The sequence below is a fragment of the Penicillium longicatenatum genome, assembly GCF_028827895.1.
Source record: "Penicillium longicatenatum strain IBT 33135 chromosome Unknown contig_6_segment0_segment0, whole genome shotgun sequence".
In the NCBI taxonomy this organism is placed as follows: domain Eukaryota; kingdom Fungi; phylum Ascomycota; class Eurotiomycetes; order Eurotiales; family Aspergillaceae; genus Penicillium; species Penicillium longicatenatum.
In genome coordinates this window covers 3,742,647-3,762,860 of record NW_026643123.1, presented here as the reverse complement: position 1 = coordinate 3,762,860, position 20,214 = coordinate 3,742,647, and the positions used below count along the sequence as shown (strand labels likewise).

Sequence of the window (20,214 nt, the reverse complement as noted above, 5' to 3'; positions counted from 1 at the left end):
ACCTCACTTTAAGATTATAGCACTAGACTTCACACCAAGCAACCATGACCACAAACACCTTTACCCTAACATTCCTCGGCGATGTCATGCTAGCCCGCCTAATCGACCAACTCCTCCCAAACCACGTCGCCAGTCCAACAGACGCCCGCACCGCCGCCCACTTCAAATCCGAATATCCATCTCTATCATGCGCAAACTATACTCCCTCTGCACCATGGGGCACAACACTCCCCCTCCTCCGCACCTCTGATCTCCTCTTCATCAACCTCGAAACATCAGTAACCACCACTACTTACCCATGGCCAAACAAGGAATACAACTACCGTTTGCACCCAGCAAATCTAGCCCCCGTCCTCCACGCCGCAAAAGTCGACTACACTAGTCTCGCCAACAACCATATCCTCGACTACAGTACAGAAGGTCTAATCGAGACGGTATGGACACTAAAAGAAGCTGGTATCTCTTTTGCGGGTGCAGGCGAGAATATCGATGAAGCATATAAACCCGCAACACTATACCTTCCACGATCGGTGCAAGAATATCATTCCCGACGGGTAGATGGGGAAAAAGTGCTATCTACTAGGTGGGGTAAAGACGAGAAAGAGGTACTAAATGATCCTGGGACGGGATATCCAGTTTATGTGTATTCGGCCTCTGATCATCCCCAGGAATGGGGTGCTACCGTCCCAATTTTTCATTTCATTGAGTATTCGTCGGCAACGAGGGAGCGGTTGCGCAGGTTGATGCTGAGAAGTGGGGAAGCGGTGCAGGGTGGTGGGTCGGCGGCGCCTGCACTTAAGATCTTCTCGGTACATTGGGGCTCGAATTACACTTGGTGTCCTTCTGATCAGATCCGGTCTTTGGCACACTTTCTTATTGATGAGTGTGGGGTCGATATTGTTCATGGACATTCATCGCATCATATCCAGGGCGTGGAGGTTTATCGTGGGAAGGTGGTTATATATGGTTGTGGGGATTTTGTGGATGATTACATGGTCCGTGAGAAGTATAGGAATGATCTTGGTGCTGCGTGGAGAGTTATTATTAAGGAAGGTGAGGATAAAAGTCTTATGCTGGATCGATTGGAGATATTTCCTACTCGAGTTGATCAGTTTCGAGCCAATCTGCTTGAAAAAGGTGATAAAGATCACAGATGGATAAGGGAGAAGATCCGGGAATTGAGTGGGGAGTTAGGGACTACTGTAAGCAGCGATCTAGGGGAGCAAGGACAGATCCTTATTGATATAAGGTGAACCGTGTAGGTTCTGTGTAATTCTTCATATACATCGAGAAACAAAGTGATATCAAAATAATCAAACATCCTCCCACCAGACCCAGAAATAAAGAAACCTTCAATAAAGAAATGAGAAGTCGTCGCAATGCAGTCGTAAAGAAAGGTGCGCGTATATGCCACCGCTAGAATGTACAGAGAAAGGTAAAAAAGAAGGAATGCATTACGAGTCCATAACGAGTCTTCGCTCGCTGATGTTCTCATCTTGCTTGGTGGTCTCCTGCATGACTGTCATCTCGGTGGTAACTTCAATACCACCAAGGGAGCTCCGACTCGACCGGTCACGATCACCGGGCTTGACATTGATCGAATAAACATCATAATCACGATCTTCGTTCTGGCTGAACAACTGGCTCTGCTGCCGTGCTGAACGGTGGCCAGTAAATCGGTTGGCGATGGGAGTAATGGGGTCATTGCCCGTGTAGCGATTGTAGCTGTTCGTCGAAAGAAGCTTAGGGAAGAGTGCGCTGACGATGGGACGGAGGAAGGGTAGACAGGCGCAAATGATGGCGACGTTGCATTCGGCTGCGGTCCAGTAGGCTGCTCCGACATTGCTGTAGGATGTATCTGTGCTGCTAGCGACGGTTCGAAGACTGGAAAGACGGAGAATGCTTGTGATAACGACACTAAACAAAATCAGGTCAGTGGTTGTTTCGTGATGCTTTCTGGGGATTTAGGCTTCGCGTACAGGATACCAATAGCAAAGACGCCCATGAGCGCAATCTTCTGCATGCGTGGGAGCTGGAGTGCGGAAAGGAGTGGCATCGGAAGTAGAAGGAGAGTCACATCTGTTGCGATGTTCATGGACGCATTGAAGAACCAGACGGCGTCGAAGCTGAGGCAGTGGCCGGGTAAGTTGGGGTCCCAGAATTTGGCCACTGGCACACAGTTCACGTAGCCGCTGACGACGGCCCAGGTTGAGTATGTGGCGACGATTGCCATTATGACATAGCAGGAGGTGCGAAACCAGCGGGCAGGGAAGATGCGGAGATATTGGAAAAGAATGGAGAATTTTGTGAATCCGAGACTGGCGTTGTACAATGGGATAGCGGCCCATAGGCACTAAGAGGGTTTAGTATAAGTGTATAGCGGAAGAAATTCCTTAATTGTACCTTTAATTGTTGATGTACAACGTGTGTTGGGAGATATTTCTCACGGGTTCCCATTCCGTAGTGCAGCTCTAGTTCAGAGTTAATCTCTGATATCACAAAAAGCATAAGATTAAACATAAGCAACTTACGACCACCGACGAGTCCGCAATAAGCGAATGATAGTACCAAAGCGCCCAGAATAGCCCAGTCTTCACGACCGGTGATTTTCATCAACCCGAATCGTGCATAACACCGCAAGGCCACAATCAGCGCAGCCAGTCCGGTGAGAACCGCTGTCACCACCATTGCTCGCTGGCCACGGGCATGACCATCGCCCTCAGAGCGAGGGACCAATTCGTGTAAAATGGAGTCCATGTTGACCGGTGGAGATTTAATAAAGGAGCGAAATAAGAAAAAAGGAGTGTCGTCGAGGGATGTCGCGTTTCCTGTTTAAACAGGAACCAAATCAAACCCTCTATAGATTGAATCACCGCATAAAGGCGCTCACGATATTATCGACTGGAATCAAAAACTTTGCAACCTAAAGTCGTACGACAAAAGGGAGCGGGGCAGCTTCTTTTGAATGGCGTAAAGCCTCCCGAACTGGGCGCACAGTGGAGTCGATCTGTGTGTTCATGCAGGAATCTAAAGGTAGGATCCCTGTGTCGCTTGGCTTCATTCTCCACAGGGTTTGAATAGCGTCGCCAATAGCGCACGATCAAGCAGCGATCCTATGCAAATCCAGGTGCCGACTCGCGGGATTTCGGCTCCAGTGCGCGCCATGTGGTCCCCGGATGGAGTCGCATTCCATGTAAAGCACGCCTGAATGCACCGAAGCCCACCATCGAAGAACTCTAGCGTAAATTTTGACCCCTTGTTCCCCACTGCATCGTCACCCTCAGTGGGTCCTTGGCCACACAGAATCCAGGAATGTGCTGCACATCAATGGAAAATTGGGGGTTTGATTGGGGTGACTGCCAGCGTTCCATGGAACGCTGCTGTCTTCTCAACTTCCCCTGTCAAGCATGGATTGGGAACGGGCCTCTGCTCTGGACCCGCTGGAACAACTGTTGCACGAATGTCTGAAGTTCTTTGGCCTGTGTTTCTCATGCAGGAGATTGTCCGCGTTCTCCGTCTGCGTCACCGCTCAATGGAGATGTTGATGAATCACATTGTTCACGCGTCTCGAACCTTCGGAATTCCCCAGTCCGCTCTATGAAATAAAGCCTGAATGACTAATGACCCCCCTTAATAAACTTCACGGTCTGAGACGTCAAGTTTGATGAGTGAGAACCGTGATTTTCATGTGGGTCATGCCTGTTCAAGTAAGCACACATCAAGCCACAAAATAATCCGATATTGACTCCAGCTTTCCTTGTTCTCGCCATGAGCTTTCCCCGCCCGTCGGGGACCTTGCGATGCGAACTATTGAGTATCGAAACTCCAAGCGAGGATAAGCGCTGACGATCAGTGACCTTGTCAACCGCGTTGAACCCGTCCCTGTCAAAACACCCCACATTGGATTGCCACTGCCATTCAATAATGCGGCCTATTTCTCCACAGCGGAGCTCCACTCCTCAAGCAGTCCGCGCACACGTTCAAATTCATAATTCATGCATTATTGGCCCTAGTAAATATTCTTGGTCCCGTGGCTTTGACCTTATCCCTTCGCCATGCATCAAGATACCAGTAGTACGAGATATGCTTTGGGGTCCGTAGAATTAAGTTACCTCGGCCCCTCTACCACTAGCGAGGATCCGCCATGTCGGATAACCTATTAAACGCTGTTTGCCGACCAAATGATCCACGGATTTTCAATATTACGGACGTGGCTGAATTCTCCTCAATGCACCTTTCTGCTTCCGGCTATCGAGTGGACATCTTTGAAACTAGAATCTGGTGGCGTTTTCCTAAAATTGTGGGAAACTACTGTGAATAATGATGTTATTTGAGATGTTGTTATTCTCCGCGGGAACCAGTCTCCCCTTGGGGATCTAGAGCCCCAGGTTCAAGGTGCGTAGGTACGTGTAAATGCACAACAGATTATAAACACTGGTGTCGGTGACTTTTTGCCTATCTTGGTAGTAGTGTATTATCTCTCCCAGGTGGGGTCTTCTTATCTGAGGTAGCTGCCACTGGCCTTATGTTGGCGCTCAGGATTAAGCTCATGAAATCAGAAGACAAATAGAGATAACGACCCGAGATATTCCAACCATTCCAAGGTAGAAATTGGGATGTTTTTCGGTCACAATTCTATATACAACGAGAGCAGCTGGGTTGCTAGATCATGAGCATGGAATGCCATAGTTATCTAATCATGTATGACAGATTGAAAGCACTTCGCCGTTCTCTCAGACTGCACTGGAGCAAGGCCTCCATAAGGCTGCAAAGAGTATCAGAAATCATTTTATATACCCTATCTATCAGCCCTGGAGGGCGGTTCTTAGAATCGCAGGCCTTACCGAGCAAGATGCTCAAGGTATTTTCTTTGATATTTGTAGCTACATTATCGAGGTAGCCGTCTCCGTTGAGATCTTTGACTGCAAATTCTTCTGAATTATAGTGCACAACATGATACACCAGATAAACAAGCCCAGGGATGTAATTGTATTGTTCCTGTCACCAAAAGCAACTAAAAATCCAAGAAAAGCCCTTCATTGTCGCCATTGACTCTAATCTAGATCACCTTTTTCTCTTTCCTGTAAGATCGGGTGAAGAATTGCACAAAGAGATAAATCAGCGGCAAAACATATAGGTTCGTCATAAAAAGGGGAGTAGCCTCCCCGCTGTCACTCAGGCAGGGGATCATAGTGTCGCTGGACCCAACTGAAGAATTAACGTAGCTGGCATGAGAGCCAATTGCTGGCGTCAAAGGATTACCAACAGGCTTTTTTGCTTCACTCGAAGGAACCGTATAGCCCACAAACAAATAGGCGAGGCTCCAAACCATACCCACGAGAAACTGGGCAATTTGAATACCGGTTAGAGAGCGTTTGATGTTCATTGAGACCTGAATTCCAATCGTCTGGAGGGCGAAATACGAATACTAACTCAACATTGTTAATATTTCATGGTAACGTTCAGGTGACTCAACTGACCATCAAGGTATGAACTACTGCATTCAATGCCACCCCGACGAAACCCACAGGAGATTCATAAGTTACGGCTGACCATCCACACAGAATCACGCCAGCATGATGATATGTTTGCAAAGTTGAACTTTTCTTTCCCTTCATGAGAATGATCAACGTGTCAATGACCTCGTAGTATTTGCTCAGGTAGAAGACACAGCCGAAGTACATGGCTCCCTGGTCTACGAAGCTCTTTGCATCCGTTGAAACTAAGGGGGGTTGTCAGTCAGATGAATCATTGTAGTGAATGGTAATATTATATCCAAAAATCTGAATAGGTGATCGGACTCACGTTGAAATGCGGCCGTGTCTGATTGACACATAAACTCCACCATACTAGCGTAAAAATTGTGTTGCTCTACCCGAGGGCCGTGAGCAATGACCCCATGTATGATTCCAATAATGACCCATGCAGAGAAGATTGCCAGCATGGAGTTATGCACAAAGACAAATGCCTTGAAAAAACTTGACTTGCTGATCGCCCATGGCCTGTATTGTCGGCTGGCGTTATATTGGTTCAAAAACAAGACCGTTGTAACGTACGCGAGGATGAAAGTGAGAACGAATCTCAGATCTACCACGGTATGAAAGATGTCAGGGGTGATATCAAAAAAGTAGAAAATCTTTGGCTCGTGCATATTCGAGGGTGGAGCACGGAGATGCGGTGCTACTTTATGAGGCTGACTTGGAAACTTGAATATCTCCAGCGAAGGAAGGCCAAGTCTCACCGAGCCGTGGGTGGTAGAATTATGCATGGTGGACGGGTTCATTTATCGGTCATGGACAAGATTCAAGGTTGTTCTAGGAGAGCCTTGAGGCTGGGGAGGGGTTTGCTTATATACTTGAGAGCATACACATCGACCTCGGCAGTCCAATAATTCTGACCTCTCATCACCGAATATTAAGCGAACTTTGAGGAAATCAGACGAAAACTCTACATGTGCACTGGCCCAAGTTTTCCTGCGGGAATTTGCCTATCTCAAAGGCTACTTGTGACCTGATCAGCCGTTTCTGCCCCAAGGTGAATTTACTTGCAGCTGCCGTACGAGGTAGATCTATGCAGAGTCAGCTACGCCACGACGTTCTTGGACGTCGAGCCAATAAAGACTATGGGAATCCTGCAGCAGGAAGACGCAAACATTGGTTTTTCCTCTGCACGTTTTACGCAGCAAGGCTTCACAGAAGAAATATATGCACGAGTGTATCACATCAACTCACCCTATTTGCTTTTTTCCAAAATCCAGCCCAACCATTCGCATCGGAAATTCTAAGCGATATGCGGATAGATAACAGCTGGGCTTAACTACTCCTTCTTTTGTACACCTGACCCCTGGTCTTGTCGTGTGATGGAATGAAACTTGATTCCACCTCCGAACCCAGCTCTGACATGTCGATCAATTTGCCTCCGATTGGCCGTTGACAGGTATAAATATTTGATTGCGATAATCCCCTAGATTTTATGACCTGGCCTACATTTGTGAATATTGATTTGGACAAGATGGAACGCTACAATGTAGAAGCTGCCAAACAGCAGACTCCTAAGCAATGGGGTCGGTCATTCATGAAAACTCATCAATCTACCACCAGAGCCTCAGACACCACCAAGCCCCGCTCATTGAACTGGCCAATTGTTTTTTTTCTCATTGGCATTCCCATAGGGTCCATTTTATCTCTTTTGTGGGTTCCTATATACAAAGAGACTATTCTGATGGTGCCGGCCTGGATGGTCCTTCGAACCCTCGCTATTACAGGTGGCAAGTTGCTGTCAAAATCTATGATCTATCATCTAGCAGACATCTCTAACCAATGATTAACAGGTTATCATCGACTATGGTCTCACAGAGCCTATACGGCCAGTTCACCCCTGAGGCTAGTTCTAGCCATCATAGGTGCCGGTGCAGGACAAGGCAGCATTGTATTCTGGTGTCGCGGTCACCGTGCTCACCACCGCTACGTGGATACCGATGACGATCCTTACAGCATCAAGAAAGGCTTTTTCTACGCCCACATAGGCTGGATGCTATATGAGAACGAGGGTATTCCTTACGGTGTCCCAATCAATCGTCAGATAGACATCAGTGACCTCAAAGCGGACCCGATCGTTCGATGGCAGCACCGTAACTATGTCCTTTTATTCCTCCTTGTGGGCTATCTTGCTCCTTCGCTTGTCTGTGGTCTACACCATGGGGACTATCTAGGTGGATTTCTCTACACAGGCTGCCTTGCAGTAGCTCTAGCGCAACAAGGCACTTTCTGCGTGAATTCCGTTGCGCATTGGGTTGGAGATCAGCCATATGCATCCGAGAAGTCTCCAAGACAGAGCCATTTAGCTGGCCTTTTGATGCTTGGGGAGGGCTATCATAATTTCCATCACGAGTTTCCGATTGATTATCGGAATGGGCCTCAGTGGTATGATATGGACCTGACCAAGTGGATGATCTGGACTCTTTCTCAGCTGGGGCTGGCCTCCAAGCTAAGGCGCTTCCCACGAAATGAGATTGAGAAAGGCAGGATCCAGCGGAAGTGGGAGGTGTTGAACTCGGAAGGCAAAACGGTAAATTGGGGTGTACCGCTTGAAAAACTCCCGATTATGGAATGGGAGGAGTTCCAACAACAAGCGAGAACAGGGTGTAACTTGGTTGTGATCAAGGGGGTGGTGCACGACGTTTCGGCATTTGTGACTGAGCACCCTGGAGGCACAGCTTTGATTACAGGTGCGATCGGCAAGGATGTGACGGAGATGTTTGAGGGTGGAGTATATGCTCACTCCGGTGCAGCTGTCAATCTTCTAGATACTATGAGAGTGGCCACGCTCACACCGACCAGATCCACCTAGGGAGATGTTCTGACTTTCCTTCTCGTATCAATTGAATGTTTTAACTCGGGAAATATCATCTCCGTTTTTTACGAATGATCTACATACAATAATTACACCGTGAAGCCACAGGGCCGGGGCAAATGGGTCAGCTGGGTAGTGTGAGCTCTGAGACTCCACCTCGTATTCTGGACTTGCATGTCCAGTAGCGCGAAAATACTTAGCTGATTTCAGCCCATGGAAATCTCTCATTCGTGTAAAACTTTGAGCCGACATTCAAATTTGCAACTTCTCAGCCACAAGGTAGATCACCTACCGAAATGTTTCCTGCTGAAGTCACGTATACCACGAATTTTTGTAACGCCGTTGCAGGAAACACATTTGAACCTCGAGGTCCGTCTGGGCATATTACACCTGCAAAATTTCGTAATCTAGGTAGACTTATCGTATTTCACTACCTCATCGGCCACCCCAAAACACCGCAGTACATATATACACCAGTGTATCTCAATAACCACGCACTACTTACTGTATAGATAGCTTTTTATAAGACGTATAACCGCCGTATATTAACTTCAAGGCAATCCGAAAGCGGAATTGTACACGTATCGGAAATTAAGTTGCCGAGAGCTCGTAAAAGCGCCAAGTCATTTCTATCTAAATAATTAGGTAATTTTGAACTCGCCAAATAGGCTTAATCCCACCAGAAAGGCATTGGACCACTAGGAAAAGGTAAGGAGGCCTTTATACAGCACGGCTGCTGGGATAGATAGTTGTAATTTAACGCCTTAACTAAAGTGTTTTGGGGTGACCAATTCGGTAACGAAATGCGTTAACAAGAATTTTACTATCTTCACTCACAAACGTATATTTCCACCTCTACACTTCATAGCTTTCACCTTCAGCAGTTCTTGATGCTGACAAATCACCTACATCATTTGACACACATGTGGTACACAGAACTCTCGAATTAAGAGAAGCTCATCACTCTAGTCTCTAGACATGGCGCTCCCGCCCCATCAACAACTCGTTCCTCCGAATGACACCGATGCTGGGAACTTCGACCGGAACGATCCTGAGTCAATATTCAGGTCTCTCGGTTGCGGGGGTCAAAGTTCCCTACCCATTCCAAAGTCTGTATCTCCTGAATATTTTCGTCAAGAGGCATCCGCACATGCGACCCAAATCGGGGTGAGCTTTACCTCATTAAATGCGATACTTGCTCGTCATGAGGCTTGTATCCGCAAGAGGTGGCTTAAGAAAACCAGGCAGCAGAGGCTGAAGATACTGCTAACAGCGTGGCCGAATATGCCAGCGACCCACCGCCCTGATTTTGATGCTTTCCACAAAACAAGGAATACGACCGTAGCAGCGACGCGACATATCGGCAATGCTTTATGTGGCCGTATGTCAACCAAGAGGATCTTTTGGATCCACAAACACTGCTACTATTGCTCAATTCGCGTGGTCGCCATCTGCCCCCGAGTTTTGCCGGAGCAGACGTAGATGCGATGCATCTAGGGATCGTCTCTCATGCAATCGTGCCAGTCTTCCTGAACGAACATGTCATGATTTTAAACGAAGTGACTGACTTGTCTGAGTACGGGAAGCTCATGGAGTGGTCAGAGCACCCGGATGCATTTGATTGGATGTACACACAAAAGCAATTCCACCCTGGTGAGGGCCTGTTGGTATTGGAGACACAGCAAAAGCTGCTCCAATTTCTCTGTCGATGCTGCATTGAGCTTCTGCACGATATCCCCGAGTCGGACTTACTCGGGATCTCGTTCCCGATTCTACCGGAACCGGTGCTAAAGTCGGAGGGGGAGGTCAATGGTTCTGAGTCATTGGGAGTGATGGCCACGGAAGCGCCATACCGCGTTCCAGCCCAACTGGATCTGGCTCATGTCCAGTCGCTGCTGGCTGCAAGGGCATCTGCAGCCGAGGATCACATCTGGGCTTTGCGAGAGGATCCCGACTACTTCGTGACGAAGCTTCTAGAGCTCAAAGATCACCGCCAGGAGCTGCTGAGAGATCTGTATGGTGGGAGTGACCCAATCCTAGATCGAGCCCAGAGACGTCTTCTTTGGACGCGAGTGATCGGCTCGATGGTGTCGGATGCGTATCTCAAGCTGGAGTTGTCCTCCGAGCTCAGTAACCAGGCTAAAAATTTGGCTGCTCTACAGCAGCGATATGCAGGAGAACTATCCCCCCTGAAAGAGTTGCCGGAAGAGTATAAGGCTGCCTTGCTACGCTTCCATCTGTATCTCCATCAAGTGGTGAAAGGACCTCTAGGCAGTCTCAAGTTCACTGCGGTGGCCTCCCCGCCTCTCCGAAAATTCTTTGCTCGTCAGCCACCACCGGACGCCTATACTACGAAGATTATAACGGTATCAAAGCCTGGCATTAGGATGGACAAAGTAGAGCAGCGAGTCACTGATTTGCTTCGCTTGCTGTGGGAGGATGGTCAAGATTTATTCCTCACGACGCTGCCAGTGGTCATAGATGAGCTTGATCGACTGCAACGGTCCAGTCCGCGGGAAACCACAGCCATCTTCAGTGCCCGTCGCAGAATCGGAAGTGCTCCTGCAACCCAATTCCGCGGATCCCCAGCCCACCTTCACCGTTGATGCGCGCGCATTCAAGGTTTTCCGAACGATCTTCTTCAACCCTGCTATCACGTCCACACCTGGAGAGATTCCATGGAATGACTTTTTGCATGCGATGACATCGGTCGGCTTTACGGCGATGAAGCTATACGGATCTGTCTGGAAATTTGAACCAACCGGACTGGATGTCGAACGAAATATACTGTTCCATGAACCTCACCCCCGGGGCAAAATTCCTTTCACGATGGCTCGCCATTATGGGCGCAGATTAAATAGAGCATATGGCTGGTTCGGGGGATTGTTCAGCTCATAGTTTGAATATGTGAACTCTTTAACCCAAATGCTATTCTTGAATTATTTCTCATTTTTGAGAGCCAATGTCTGGCGATTCTTTTTATCACCCAAAATGTCTGCCAGATTCGGAACGAATGATCACCTCAAATTGCGGTCTAAATTGCGCTTCAAATTATAATTCGTCTGCTTTGTCGCATTCATACTTGAGACTGCCGCTGTGGGAGGTTAATGAGCCCAACGTACTTTTCCGAGTCCTATAGCGGGCTATTCATGACTGTATCAAATTAGGCCATAGAGGATAGCACACGCCTCTGCTCTGTAGCGAACGGCCGGTAAGAGAACCTTGTATCGTATAAGCAAATGCGCCTCTTCGCATGCAAGAGATACCTAGTATCTTTCGGCCCATACTGACTTGCTGCATGCCTGGCTGCTTCTATGTACCTTCTGCCCCGCGAGGACGCGTTACATTCTTGTATACTTGCTATCACCAAGACTTTGTTTGGCGTGTATGCTGCTGCCCTGTCATTCCTCAGCCACAAAAGCTATTAATCGCAAGCTAAAATTGCTCCCAATGACTACCGTAAGACGTATCATATCTGGCAGAGAGGTGCCCGACCATCGATTCAGGTGCCCGTGAAGCCACTATCTACTATAAAGCCTACAAGTTGCGAGTATAAGTTTGATCATGCTTAGGCAGGTTATTGACGATCACCAGTGACTTCATCTACTGCAATGTAACGGTAATTGGATTTGTCACCCAAATGTTCTCCATGGGACCATCAACTCTTAAAATCAAATTATCAATACCGGCTGGCCACTACACCCCATACAGCGACCTCATCTTTCTCTTCCTCGACAGCAGACTCGGACCCAACTGCAAGCCGTTTAGACCAACGATTGTCCGTTGTTAATCGTTTTGCGACCTCATTTGCTTCAAACAAAGTGACGAGTGTTCTCTTGCCAGGTCTTTGCCGGGATCGATCCTGACAGATTTGGAACATGATCTCCCACCTTGTTCTCGGGTCATGATCTGCAAGGAAATACCGTGAAGGACGATCAACGACAAGTTCCCACTCAGGAACTCTGTCATATCGACTTATCGGAAGCTTGCGGGGGGTTCGAGTAGTCTTATTTACCCAGGAATCCACAGCTAGATCAAGTGGTGTGCAGCCAGTTGCGTTCTCTCGGTGCAATAAATCAGGTCGTCGATCGAGCATCGTCTCCAACACCGTAGGATATCCAAACTTGACTGCAACGTGCACTGCGGTATTTCCAGATCCGTCGAGGATCTCCAACTGCTTTTGATTGCTGGATTCATCGTAGCTCATCAATAGTCTTGTCATGGCGGCCATTCTGTCATAGGTTTCTTTGAAGGCGGGATTCTGTGTGTCCCAAGTAGCATTGCTGTAGTTGGATTGCAGCCAACGCGCTAAAGGTGTCATTGATCCATCCCCGGCCCGTTGCACCAACATCAAAGGCACAAGTTTTGGATCAAGGAGGCTGACCAATGGAGCGATATCTTCCGCGTGGCTGCAGATGGTTCCTTCGATAGAATTGAGGAGAAGATGCATGATGTTACGGTTGTCGGAGTCGCGAGTCGACTGATTGGCTCCTCCGGCGATCAAAATGCGCGCGAAGCTTGTTCTATGAAGGGAGTAGGCCAGTGAAAGGGGAGTATGCCCTCCCGAAGAGCGAACCTCGAGACATTCAGGGTGGTGGTCCACCAAGTATTGAACTAGACGCTCAGATTCCTCGCAAGGTCGAGACATGACAGCACAGTGAAGCACGAGATTGTCTGCGGATTGGTTAGTAAATATTGCTATTAGAAATTCAAATCAGGCTAAGCACTCACTTCTTGTCTGCAGCCAGTTCAAAATAGATCCTTCAAGTCCTAGCTTGGACTGCGATAGCCTTTGGATGCTTTCATCTTCCATGTGCGATTTCGCATAGTTCACATAGTATCTGCCCGGTGCGGTACCAAGGAACCACTCGGTGGCTGACAGATTTCCTTGGGTGGCTGCGATCAACAAAGGTGGACGTGAGCCTGGCGGGGGCATTTCGACGACTCGACCAGCATCGGCCCAGTCCTTCCGTTTCTTTCCACGAATGGATAGACCGGGGTAGTAGAGGTGCTCTTCCTTTGGCTTGATTCCAGACTGTTCACACATTTCAGCGAGTGGAAGGCCAACTGCGGTAGTTTGAATCATTTTGCCCACGCAGTCTATACGACCCAATGCAATTGCAAGTTGGAAATCTCTCTGTGAGATGGTGAATTCAGCCTTGCCGGAGGGGTCGCTCTTTGCACATTCTTGCCCATGCTTCAGTAGGAAGTCGATGAGAGAATTGTCGTTCTTGAAAATGGCATAGCTCAAAAGCGTGTCGAGATGGAGATTGGAACAGTACCCAATGTTTGGACCAAATTCTCTGAACAAGAGTTCCGATGCATCGCCCAGGAAATTATGAGCGCCGCAGGAGCCCTGCAGTGCTGCCAAAGGGGAAATCTGGCTTTCGACTTGGGTCACGACCTCTCCGACGTTCTCATGGGTAAACTGATCATTAATAACGTGGCTGGTAATTTGCATGTCTTCGCTACTTAATGATTCTGCATCTGAGTCATTGGCATCAGAGTCCATCTCAAATTTCACATGGCCTTGAGGCTCTTTTTTCTTGTATTGAGCCTGGAGGATGTGAATGATCGCCTCTGCGGTACTCAAATGACCCCGAAGAATAGCAATGGAGAGACACGAGTTATCAAGATCATCCTGGGCTGCAATTTCAAGAGGGGGCTGGTCTTGAGATAATCCCCACATGGAGAGAGTCAACGCCTTGATTGTCTTTGTATCGCCATTCCATGCTGCCTCGAACCTGTTACCAAATGTCAGCGATTGAGAACTAACCGGGCTGAAGCTTTCATACAATTGCAGGTATCCCTCGCGCGCTGTGTCAGTCAGTACATGTGTTGAGAAACCAAAGTCAATCTTGAAGATGTTCCCCTGGTCTTGAACAGTCGGCATTTTGTGGGTCGGTGGTTGAATCAATTCTGGGTGAAGTTCTTCGACCGTCTTCGCATCTTGTGCTAACAATTCCTTCTCGAGGAGCTCGTATTCTTGAATCAATCTTGCAATAACCTCTTTTTTCTCACTGAGGCCAGGTTCATGAATGTCAGTCTTCTGTCCTCCGAAGGTCTCATCGTACTTCATCCTCGCTTCGTGAGCAGCTTTTAGTTGATGAGTCGCGAAGAATCTCCGGTAAGAAGACAGTGGATACTCTGCCAGGTATGATTCGTCGTCCTTCTCAAACACAGTAGGGCGGTTCCAGGGATTAAAAAATCCAGGGACTTCTTTGTCACCACGCAAAAATTTTCGCTTGGATTTCAAAGAGTTCCGGACGCATGTCAGAACTGTCATGTTCTTCCTCCCCCAGCCTGCGGCCTCTTCAGAATTTGGATCAGCACCCCGGCGCAGTAACTCGATAGCAACTAAAGGCATATCCCTCTCTGCGGCGTAAAGGATAGGTTGTTTAGTGCCTTGTTTAACTTGTTCCACAACATTTTGAGTGCTATGGAGGTCGCAAAGCTGAGACTTGATGGCGCTCATCAAGTATTCAAGTTCAAACTTCGGATTTGCGCCTACTTCCAGCAAATCTTTTGCGGATTTTTGATTCTGTGTTGCAATCGCATCCATCAAGGCTGAAAAGAAAATGCAGTCTGCACCAAAGAAGGTTTTTGATGTTATAGCCACATGATTAATTGCTCGCTGTAGTGCTGGGCCATCATGCTCCAAGTACACCCTAAGGAGGTCACTGTAGTTGGACTGTGCAATGTAGTGCAATGGCGTCCTCTGGGTAAGGTCTGCCTGGGCAGGAGAGGCACCGAGCTTCAGGAGTGTCCGCGACATGTCTCGTGCTTTGTCCAAAGGAAGAGCAAGGACTAGAACCAAGTTGAGTATTGCAGCCTCTGGCGTTCTATTCCAGTCATTGAGAATCTTAATTGGCGTCATGATGTCAGCTCCAAAGGAGGAAACAAGTTCCGTGACAGCATCGGTGTGGCCATGAAGGATCGCCAGTTGAAGAGGCGAAGCAAGGCTATCCCACGCAGTCGCATTGATGTCGTAGATATCAGCATCTTCTTCATCCTCTTCAAGGGTTCCATGGTTCACATCGTCACCATCCTTTTCTTCTTTCTCAACCTTGACGTAGGATGCAGAAGTGTGGGAAGCATCATCCGCGTCCTGCATTTCATCATCTTCACCTTCGGTTTTTGCCTGTTCTTTCGTGCTTTTCTTTTTCAAATCCTCTTTTCTGGACTCGGCTTCTGCATTCTCATTGCTTTTGATCAAGAGAATGCGAATTATCTCAACATTTCCCCGAGCAGCTGCCAAATGCAAAGCTGTCTTTCCGTCAGCCATGCGAGCGATTAGTCGAGCCCCATGATCCACAAGACATTGTACCACTTCCGGTGTAGATGAGATACAGGCGAGCTGAAGTGGTGTGCGTCCAGTATAATCACGGCGATCAGGGCTTGCGTCCCTGTCGGCCAAAAAGATTTTGATAGCTTCTACATCACCAGCCAAAATTGCTTGACAAAGTCGCTCAGTGTAGCCAACATAGGCCATTTCTATAAAGTGTCAGTTTTATCCAAAAGCTGCCTTTGATCTCTCTTCATACCTGTCCAGTCAGTTTCTGTAATTGGGTTGAAACTGCCAATCTCTTGGCGACCAGGGTCATCTTTCATGAATGTCACAGGGCCGGAGATATATATTCTGCTCTCCTCTTCGTAGACCTTCAGCTCTTCTTCTGTGGAAGGCTCGGGGCAGCAGCCACAGCAATCTCCAATGACGTCTGCTGCATCACCAAAGAATGCTGGGTGACGGTGTAGATAGACTGTGCGATCCTTGGGCTGATTCCACTGGGCATTCAGAAGCAGATCTTTCGTGTACAGTAGCTTTTCGATGTTGCGAGCATTGAAATGTTTGCCATATGGGATAGTCTAGTCATTGAAAGTCAGTCATATGTGCAGAAATGGGGCTGTATGATACAAACAAATGTGTGGTAGTTGGAAACTTGGTCTTCCTCTTGCCACTCAGGAACTTCATCCTCCCATTCACTCTTGATATTTCCCCTCAGTGATTTGCGTTGAAGTCTTGAATGCAGGCTCGGGGCCGGTCGACCACGCTCTGAACGCCTCTTTCCGAGGTATGACTCTCGATCGCCAGCCTTCGGAAGTTGCTCCAGAACCAAAAGTCGAGCGAGTCCCTCCGTTCGATTGAAGCTTCGTTCAAATATTGTCTTTGCATAGGTCAGTTCAAATACTTCTTCATGTGCTGGGCTGAAGTTGCCTTACAGGATCAATCTTTGATCGGTCCAGCTGCGGCCAGAATACTTCAAAGCCTCGATGACCATACTTCGAAAGTCGATTCTCATACGAGGGGGACCGCCGAGTGAGATCAATCTGATTTGCCTGGGTAATGTAGGATGCGATTGCTCGCGGGGACGCGTAGACTTGCTTGCCGTCATAGGCAGCACAAGAACAATCCACATCAAAACCAGTAAGGATCTCGGCTATTGAGTGATAGATGCGAAGCACAATCTGCACATGACGGGTAGGATATTGCGAGACAATGGTGACAGTGTTCTTTGTACGAACTGTGGTAGTTTCGTGCAAAATAGCATTCCGGATCTTATCTTCGATATGCTTGATTTTCTCGACAGCTTGCTCCTCGGTCAAACCGTAAAGAAAAAGGTCCACATCTGACGCTGGTGCGAACTTATCGTGATAATATTGGCGTAGGGCTCTCTTTGAACCGCGATGAATTTCTGGTACGGGTAGAGCAGAAGTGACCACCGCACTTCCGGCAGCACAAACATTGCTCCAGTCTAGCTCGCTCAAGGAGTTTTCCGTAAAAATGGCAAAGTTCTGTTGGAACTCGGCCAGGGTCGGGACAACGGCGGGTGAGCCATTGGGTCTGCGGATGCTGTCTTCCAGGGGTAAGATATACTTTTCCTTAGTCTCGGGCCCCTCGGAAGCAAGATCTCGTGCCCGGACCCGAATATCAGTGGAGCCGGTAGCGTTATATACTGGTACAATGTTGGCATAGTTGTCCTTCACCAAAGGATGCGATGGGCTCTGTGCGTAGATTCTGCGGGCAGCAGCATCAAATGCATTGTAAGGATTTACCAGGTCCTGGATAGGAGTCTTTGGGTGCGCCTGAACGTAAGACAAAAAGTTGGCGTGTTCCGCCGGCACTACAGGCAACGAATCCATGATGATTGGGCTGGAATGGAAGAAATGCAGAGTCAAATTCTTCCAAATCGATAGTATCGGATCATGGGATATACAAGAGTTTATGTATCAGGCTGTGGGGTGTTTGTGTTTTCCCGGAATCATCCTAGTTTGCACAGGGTCCAGGCAGCTTTAGGCACCATGCGGGCTGCCCCACTCTCTGCTTGACCATCAACCAATCGCGTGTCCCACTAACAATGATGCTAAGACTAAGCGAGGCGATTAGACCGTATTCTTGACCTAATTGGAACTAAGCAAGAACTCCTTTTATGGAGTAATAAGAGATCTATTTTGAGCCGACCGCGGACATTTTCTGGCGACGAAAAATACTCATAGACTCACTTGATCAAGGTACAGTGGATTCCAGGTGATTACCTTACAAATGATGTACAGTATAGAAGATGAACATTGTTCATAGTGGAATAAAACTAGGTGTATCTAATATATCAATCAACATATCCAAGATTATGTAACGTGCTCCTTCTCCTCCTCCTTCGGAATCCGCACCCAAACAACTGTCACAAGGAGTGCAAGCAACTGTGCTCCCATTGCAAACCACCAAATTGCTCTCAATCCTTCTATGCCGACCTCGCCATCGGCACCGGTACTAACCCGTGTACCGATTGCATCAGCAAGACTGGTCATAATCGCTGATGAAAGATTCTGATTTGTCACCAACAGACTACCCGCGCTTCCCTGGTATGAGCGGGCGACATTGCTAGTGATGAAAATCGAAGCCGCGGCAAAGGCCAGGTCAGGTCCAAATGTCACAAGCGCCATACCGGGGAATGAAAGGGCCCAGTAGGTCGTGTTGGCAGTTTGGGGTATGAAAAATGCAGGGCCCATTGTAAAGGCAAACATGGATACAGCATAGATATAGTGGCCTGGGACAAGGTGAAGGGTGCGGCTCACGATCCATGTAGCGAAGACTCCGACCACGGCGTTGGGGATGTGATAAAGTGCCACTGCGATGGGGGTTGCGTGTTGAATACGCAACCAAAACTGAATTGCGTAGAATTGCCAACAACCGAAGAACGATCCAAATCCGAGGAAATAAGCAATCATCAACGGGGTGAATCCTGGTGTTGACCACAGACGATTGGGAATCAGAGGGCGTACGGCGGCACGCTCAGCGAAGAAAAGACCGACCAGTAATAGTAGCCCCACGATGATCAGAACGTATGTATATGGTGACCAAGAAGCAACTGGTCCCTGTGTAAGTCCGAATAGTAAACACACGCAGCCTCCGGCGGCACAGCCACCCCCGATGAAGTCAAACTGTCGTAGAGTCGGCGCTTCGGTACCAGCAACATCGGCTACCGGTCTCAGAGGTGGGATGGTAAAGTACGCAGCGACACCGCAGATAGCGCAGATAATGGCGTTGGTTCCAAAGATCCAGGGAAGATTTTGGTAAAGGCCACCTCCTTGGAGTGCCCCAAGCGAGAACCCGAAAGGGCAACAGGCGGCCATGGCAGAAAATACTCGATTCTTGCGTACGCCAGGCTTGTAGACTCTACCCAAGATACTCATGCTTCCTGACACTAAAACGCCAATAGCAAGTCCTTGCATGGCTCGCACGATAAAGAAAAGAATATAGCGCGAGGGTTGCAAAGAGAAAGCCCCGACAGTGTTCCAGGCGGTCAACCAAGCAAAGGCGCCAACCATGAGACGTCTAGGGGGTGCTAGGTCTGAGAGTGATCCAGATATCACCACGGATAGGCCATTGGCGGTGTTAAAAGCACCAACAATCCACGGGAGCTGCGTGTTGGTTATGCCGAGCGCAGTCTTTATCTGGTCCTGCGGGGCGAGCATATCGCCAAGAAAGAAAGAAAAAAGCATGAGACCGGCCGAACAGACCATCACCAGAATAATTTCGGCTGTTAAACTTCGGATTTCTGGCGGCACACCTTGCCTCGTTCGGCTCGGCGAAGCCGCTTCGTCGGCAAGATCCGAGCATCGGGATACCGAGTGCTTTCGATTGGTTAAACGATGTCCAAGGGTATCGAGTTCATGCAAATTGTCGTTACTTGGATCAAGACTGGTGATGGTGTGCGATACGTTCTTTAATGACTGCTTATCAACAGTATTCGTATTGCCCATTAGCGGGTCTGGTGTTTGGGCACCAGTCGCGGGCGTCGCATAGTTTCTCGTGTAGGAGAATGATGAGCGACCCGATACGGGAGCTGAGTCTCCAGAATCGTTGGCAGAACCATAATGGTCGGTCGCATTCGTCTTCACATGTGTTTGGGCTTGCGGTGGGATTTGTGGGGGACCCTCGGGATCGGAACGCTGCCCGACAGGCATGCTGGAGGAACAGGAGAGCACAAATGCTCAAGATCAATGCACGAAAGAGCGTGGATATGACTGAGGATTGAAATGTTGTCAGAAGGAAGAAAATTCTTCAAGCAGAAGAATTTATCGGGCACACCATTGTGGCGAAAAGGACGAACTACATTCGTCGACGATCTATGGTGGAGTGAGTGGAGCGCGGTCCCCGTTATCAGTAAAGATGGAGCCGATAGGCCGATAAATTGGAACCCAGAACTCCAGGTAACATCATATGCAGGCACTGAACCAACTGGAGGTTTCGTAATGCTTCATGGTCCCTTGCGGAGGCTTGCGTGTATTCTGGGGCTGTAGATATGGCGATCTACTGTAAAAAGCACCTGTATTCTTGAAAGACGGAGGGGTCTGAACCAGGGA

General features: G+C 48.4%; 7 protein-coding genes across 7 annotated transcripts; 3 read left to right on the top strand and 4 right to left on the bottom strand.

Moving 5' to 3' along the window:
* Positions 1-44: 44 nt before the first annotated feature.
* On the top strand, positions 45-1,253 carry N7484_009602 (CapA family protein; the record flags this gene model as incomplete). Its single annotated transcript, XM_057119989.1, has 1 exon — positions 45-1,253. The coding sequence occupies one exon, from the start codon at positions 45-47 to the stop codon at positions 1,251-1,253; it is 1,209 nt and encodes a 402-aa protein (XP_056969544.1).
* Positions 1,254-1,454: 201 nt separating this feature from the next.
* N7484_009601 (PTH11-like integral membrane protein) lies at positions 1,455-2,757 on the bottom strand (the record flags this gene model as incomplete). Its single annotated transcript, XM_057119988.1, has 4 exons — positions 1,455-1,917; positions 1,980-2,353; positions 2,404-2,471; positions 2,532-2,757. 4 exons carry the CDS (start codon positions 2,755-2,757, stop codon positions 1,455-1,457), a joined length of 1,131 nt encoding a protein of 376 aa, XP_056969543.1.
* Positions 2,758-5,059: 2,302 nt separating this feature from the next.
* Positions 5,060-6,268, bottom strand: N7484_009600 (elongation of very long chain fatty acids protein; the record flags this gene model as incomplete). The annotated part of the gene is made up of 3 exons (XM_057119987.1): positions 5,060-5,428; positions 5,481-5,722; positions 5,806-6,268. 3 exons carry the CDS (start codon positions 6,266-6,268, stop codon positions 5,060-5,062), a joined length of 1,074 nt encoding a protein of 357 aa, XP_056969542.1.
* Positions 6,269-7,011: 743 nt separating this feature from the next.
* N7484_009599 (acyl-CoA desaturase) lies at positions 7,012-8,349 on the top strand (the record flags this gene model as incomplete). Its single annotated transcript, XM_057119986.1, has 2 exons — positions 7,012-7,264; positions 7,331-8,349. 2 exons carry the CDS (start codon positions 7,012-7,014, stop codon positions 8,347-8,349), a joined length of 1,272 nt encoding a protein of 423 aa, XP_056969541.1.
* Positions 8,350-9,725: 1,376 nt separating this feature from the next.
* N7484_009598 (uncharacterized protein) lies at positions 9,726-11,250 on the top strand (the record flags this gene model as incomplete). Its single annotated transcript, XM_057119985.1, has 2 exons — positions 9,726-10,794; positions 10,862-11,250. The coding sequence occupies 2 exons, from the start codon at positions 9,726-9,728 to the stop codon at positions 11,248-11,250; spliced, it is 1,458 nt and encodes a 485-aa protein (XP_056969540.1).
* A 781-nt stretch (positions 11,251-12,031) lies between these two features.
* On the bottom strand, positions 12,032-17,493 carry N7484_009597 (uncharacterized protein; the record flags this gene model as incomplete). The annotated part of the gene is made up of 6 exons (XM_057119984.1): positions 12,032-13,026; positions 13,084-14,096; positions 14,148-15,846; positions 15,897-16,218; positions 16,272-16,517; positions 16,573-17,493. 6 exons carry the CDS (start codon positions 17,491-17,493, stop codon positions 12,032-12,034), a joined length of 5,196 nt encoding a protein of 1,731 aa, XP_056969539.1.
* A 483-nt stretch (positions 17,494-17,976) lies between these two features.
* N7484_009596 (MFS transporter) lies at positions 17,977-19,815 on the bottom strand (the record flags this gene model as incomplete). The annotated part of the gene is made up of 1 exon (XM_057119983.1): positions 17,977-19,815. The coding sequence occupies one exon, from the start codon at positions 19,813-19,815 to the stop codon at positions 17,977-17,979; it is 1,839 nt and encodes a 612-aa protein (XP_056969538.1).
* Between the last annotated feature and the right edge of the window lie 399 nt (positions 19,816-20,214).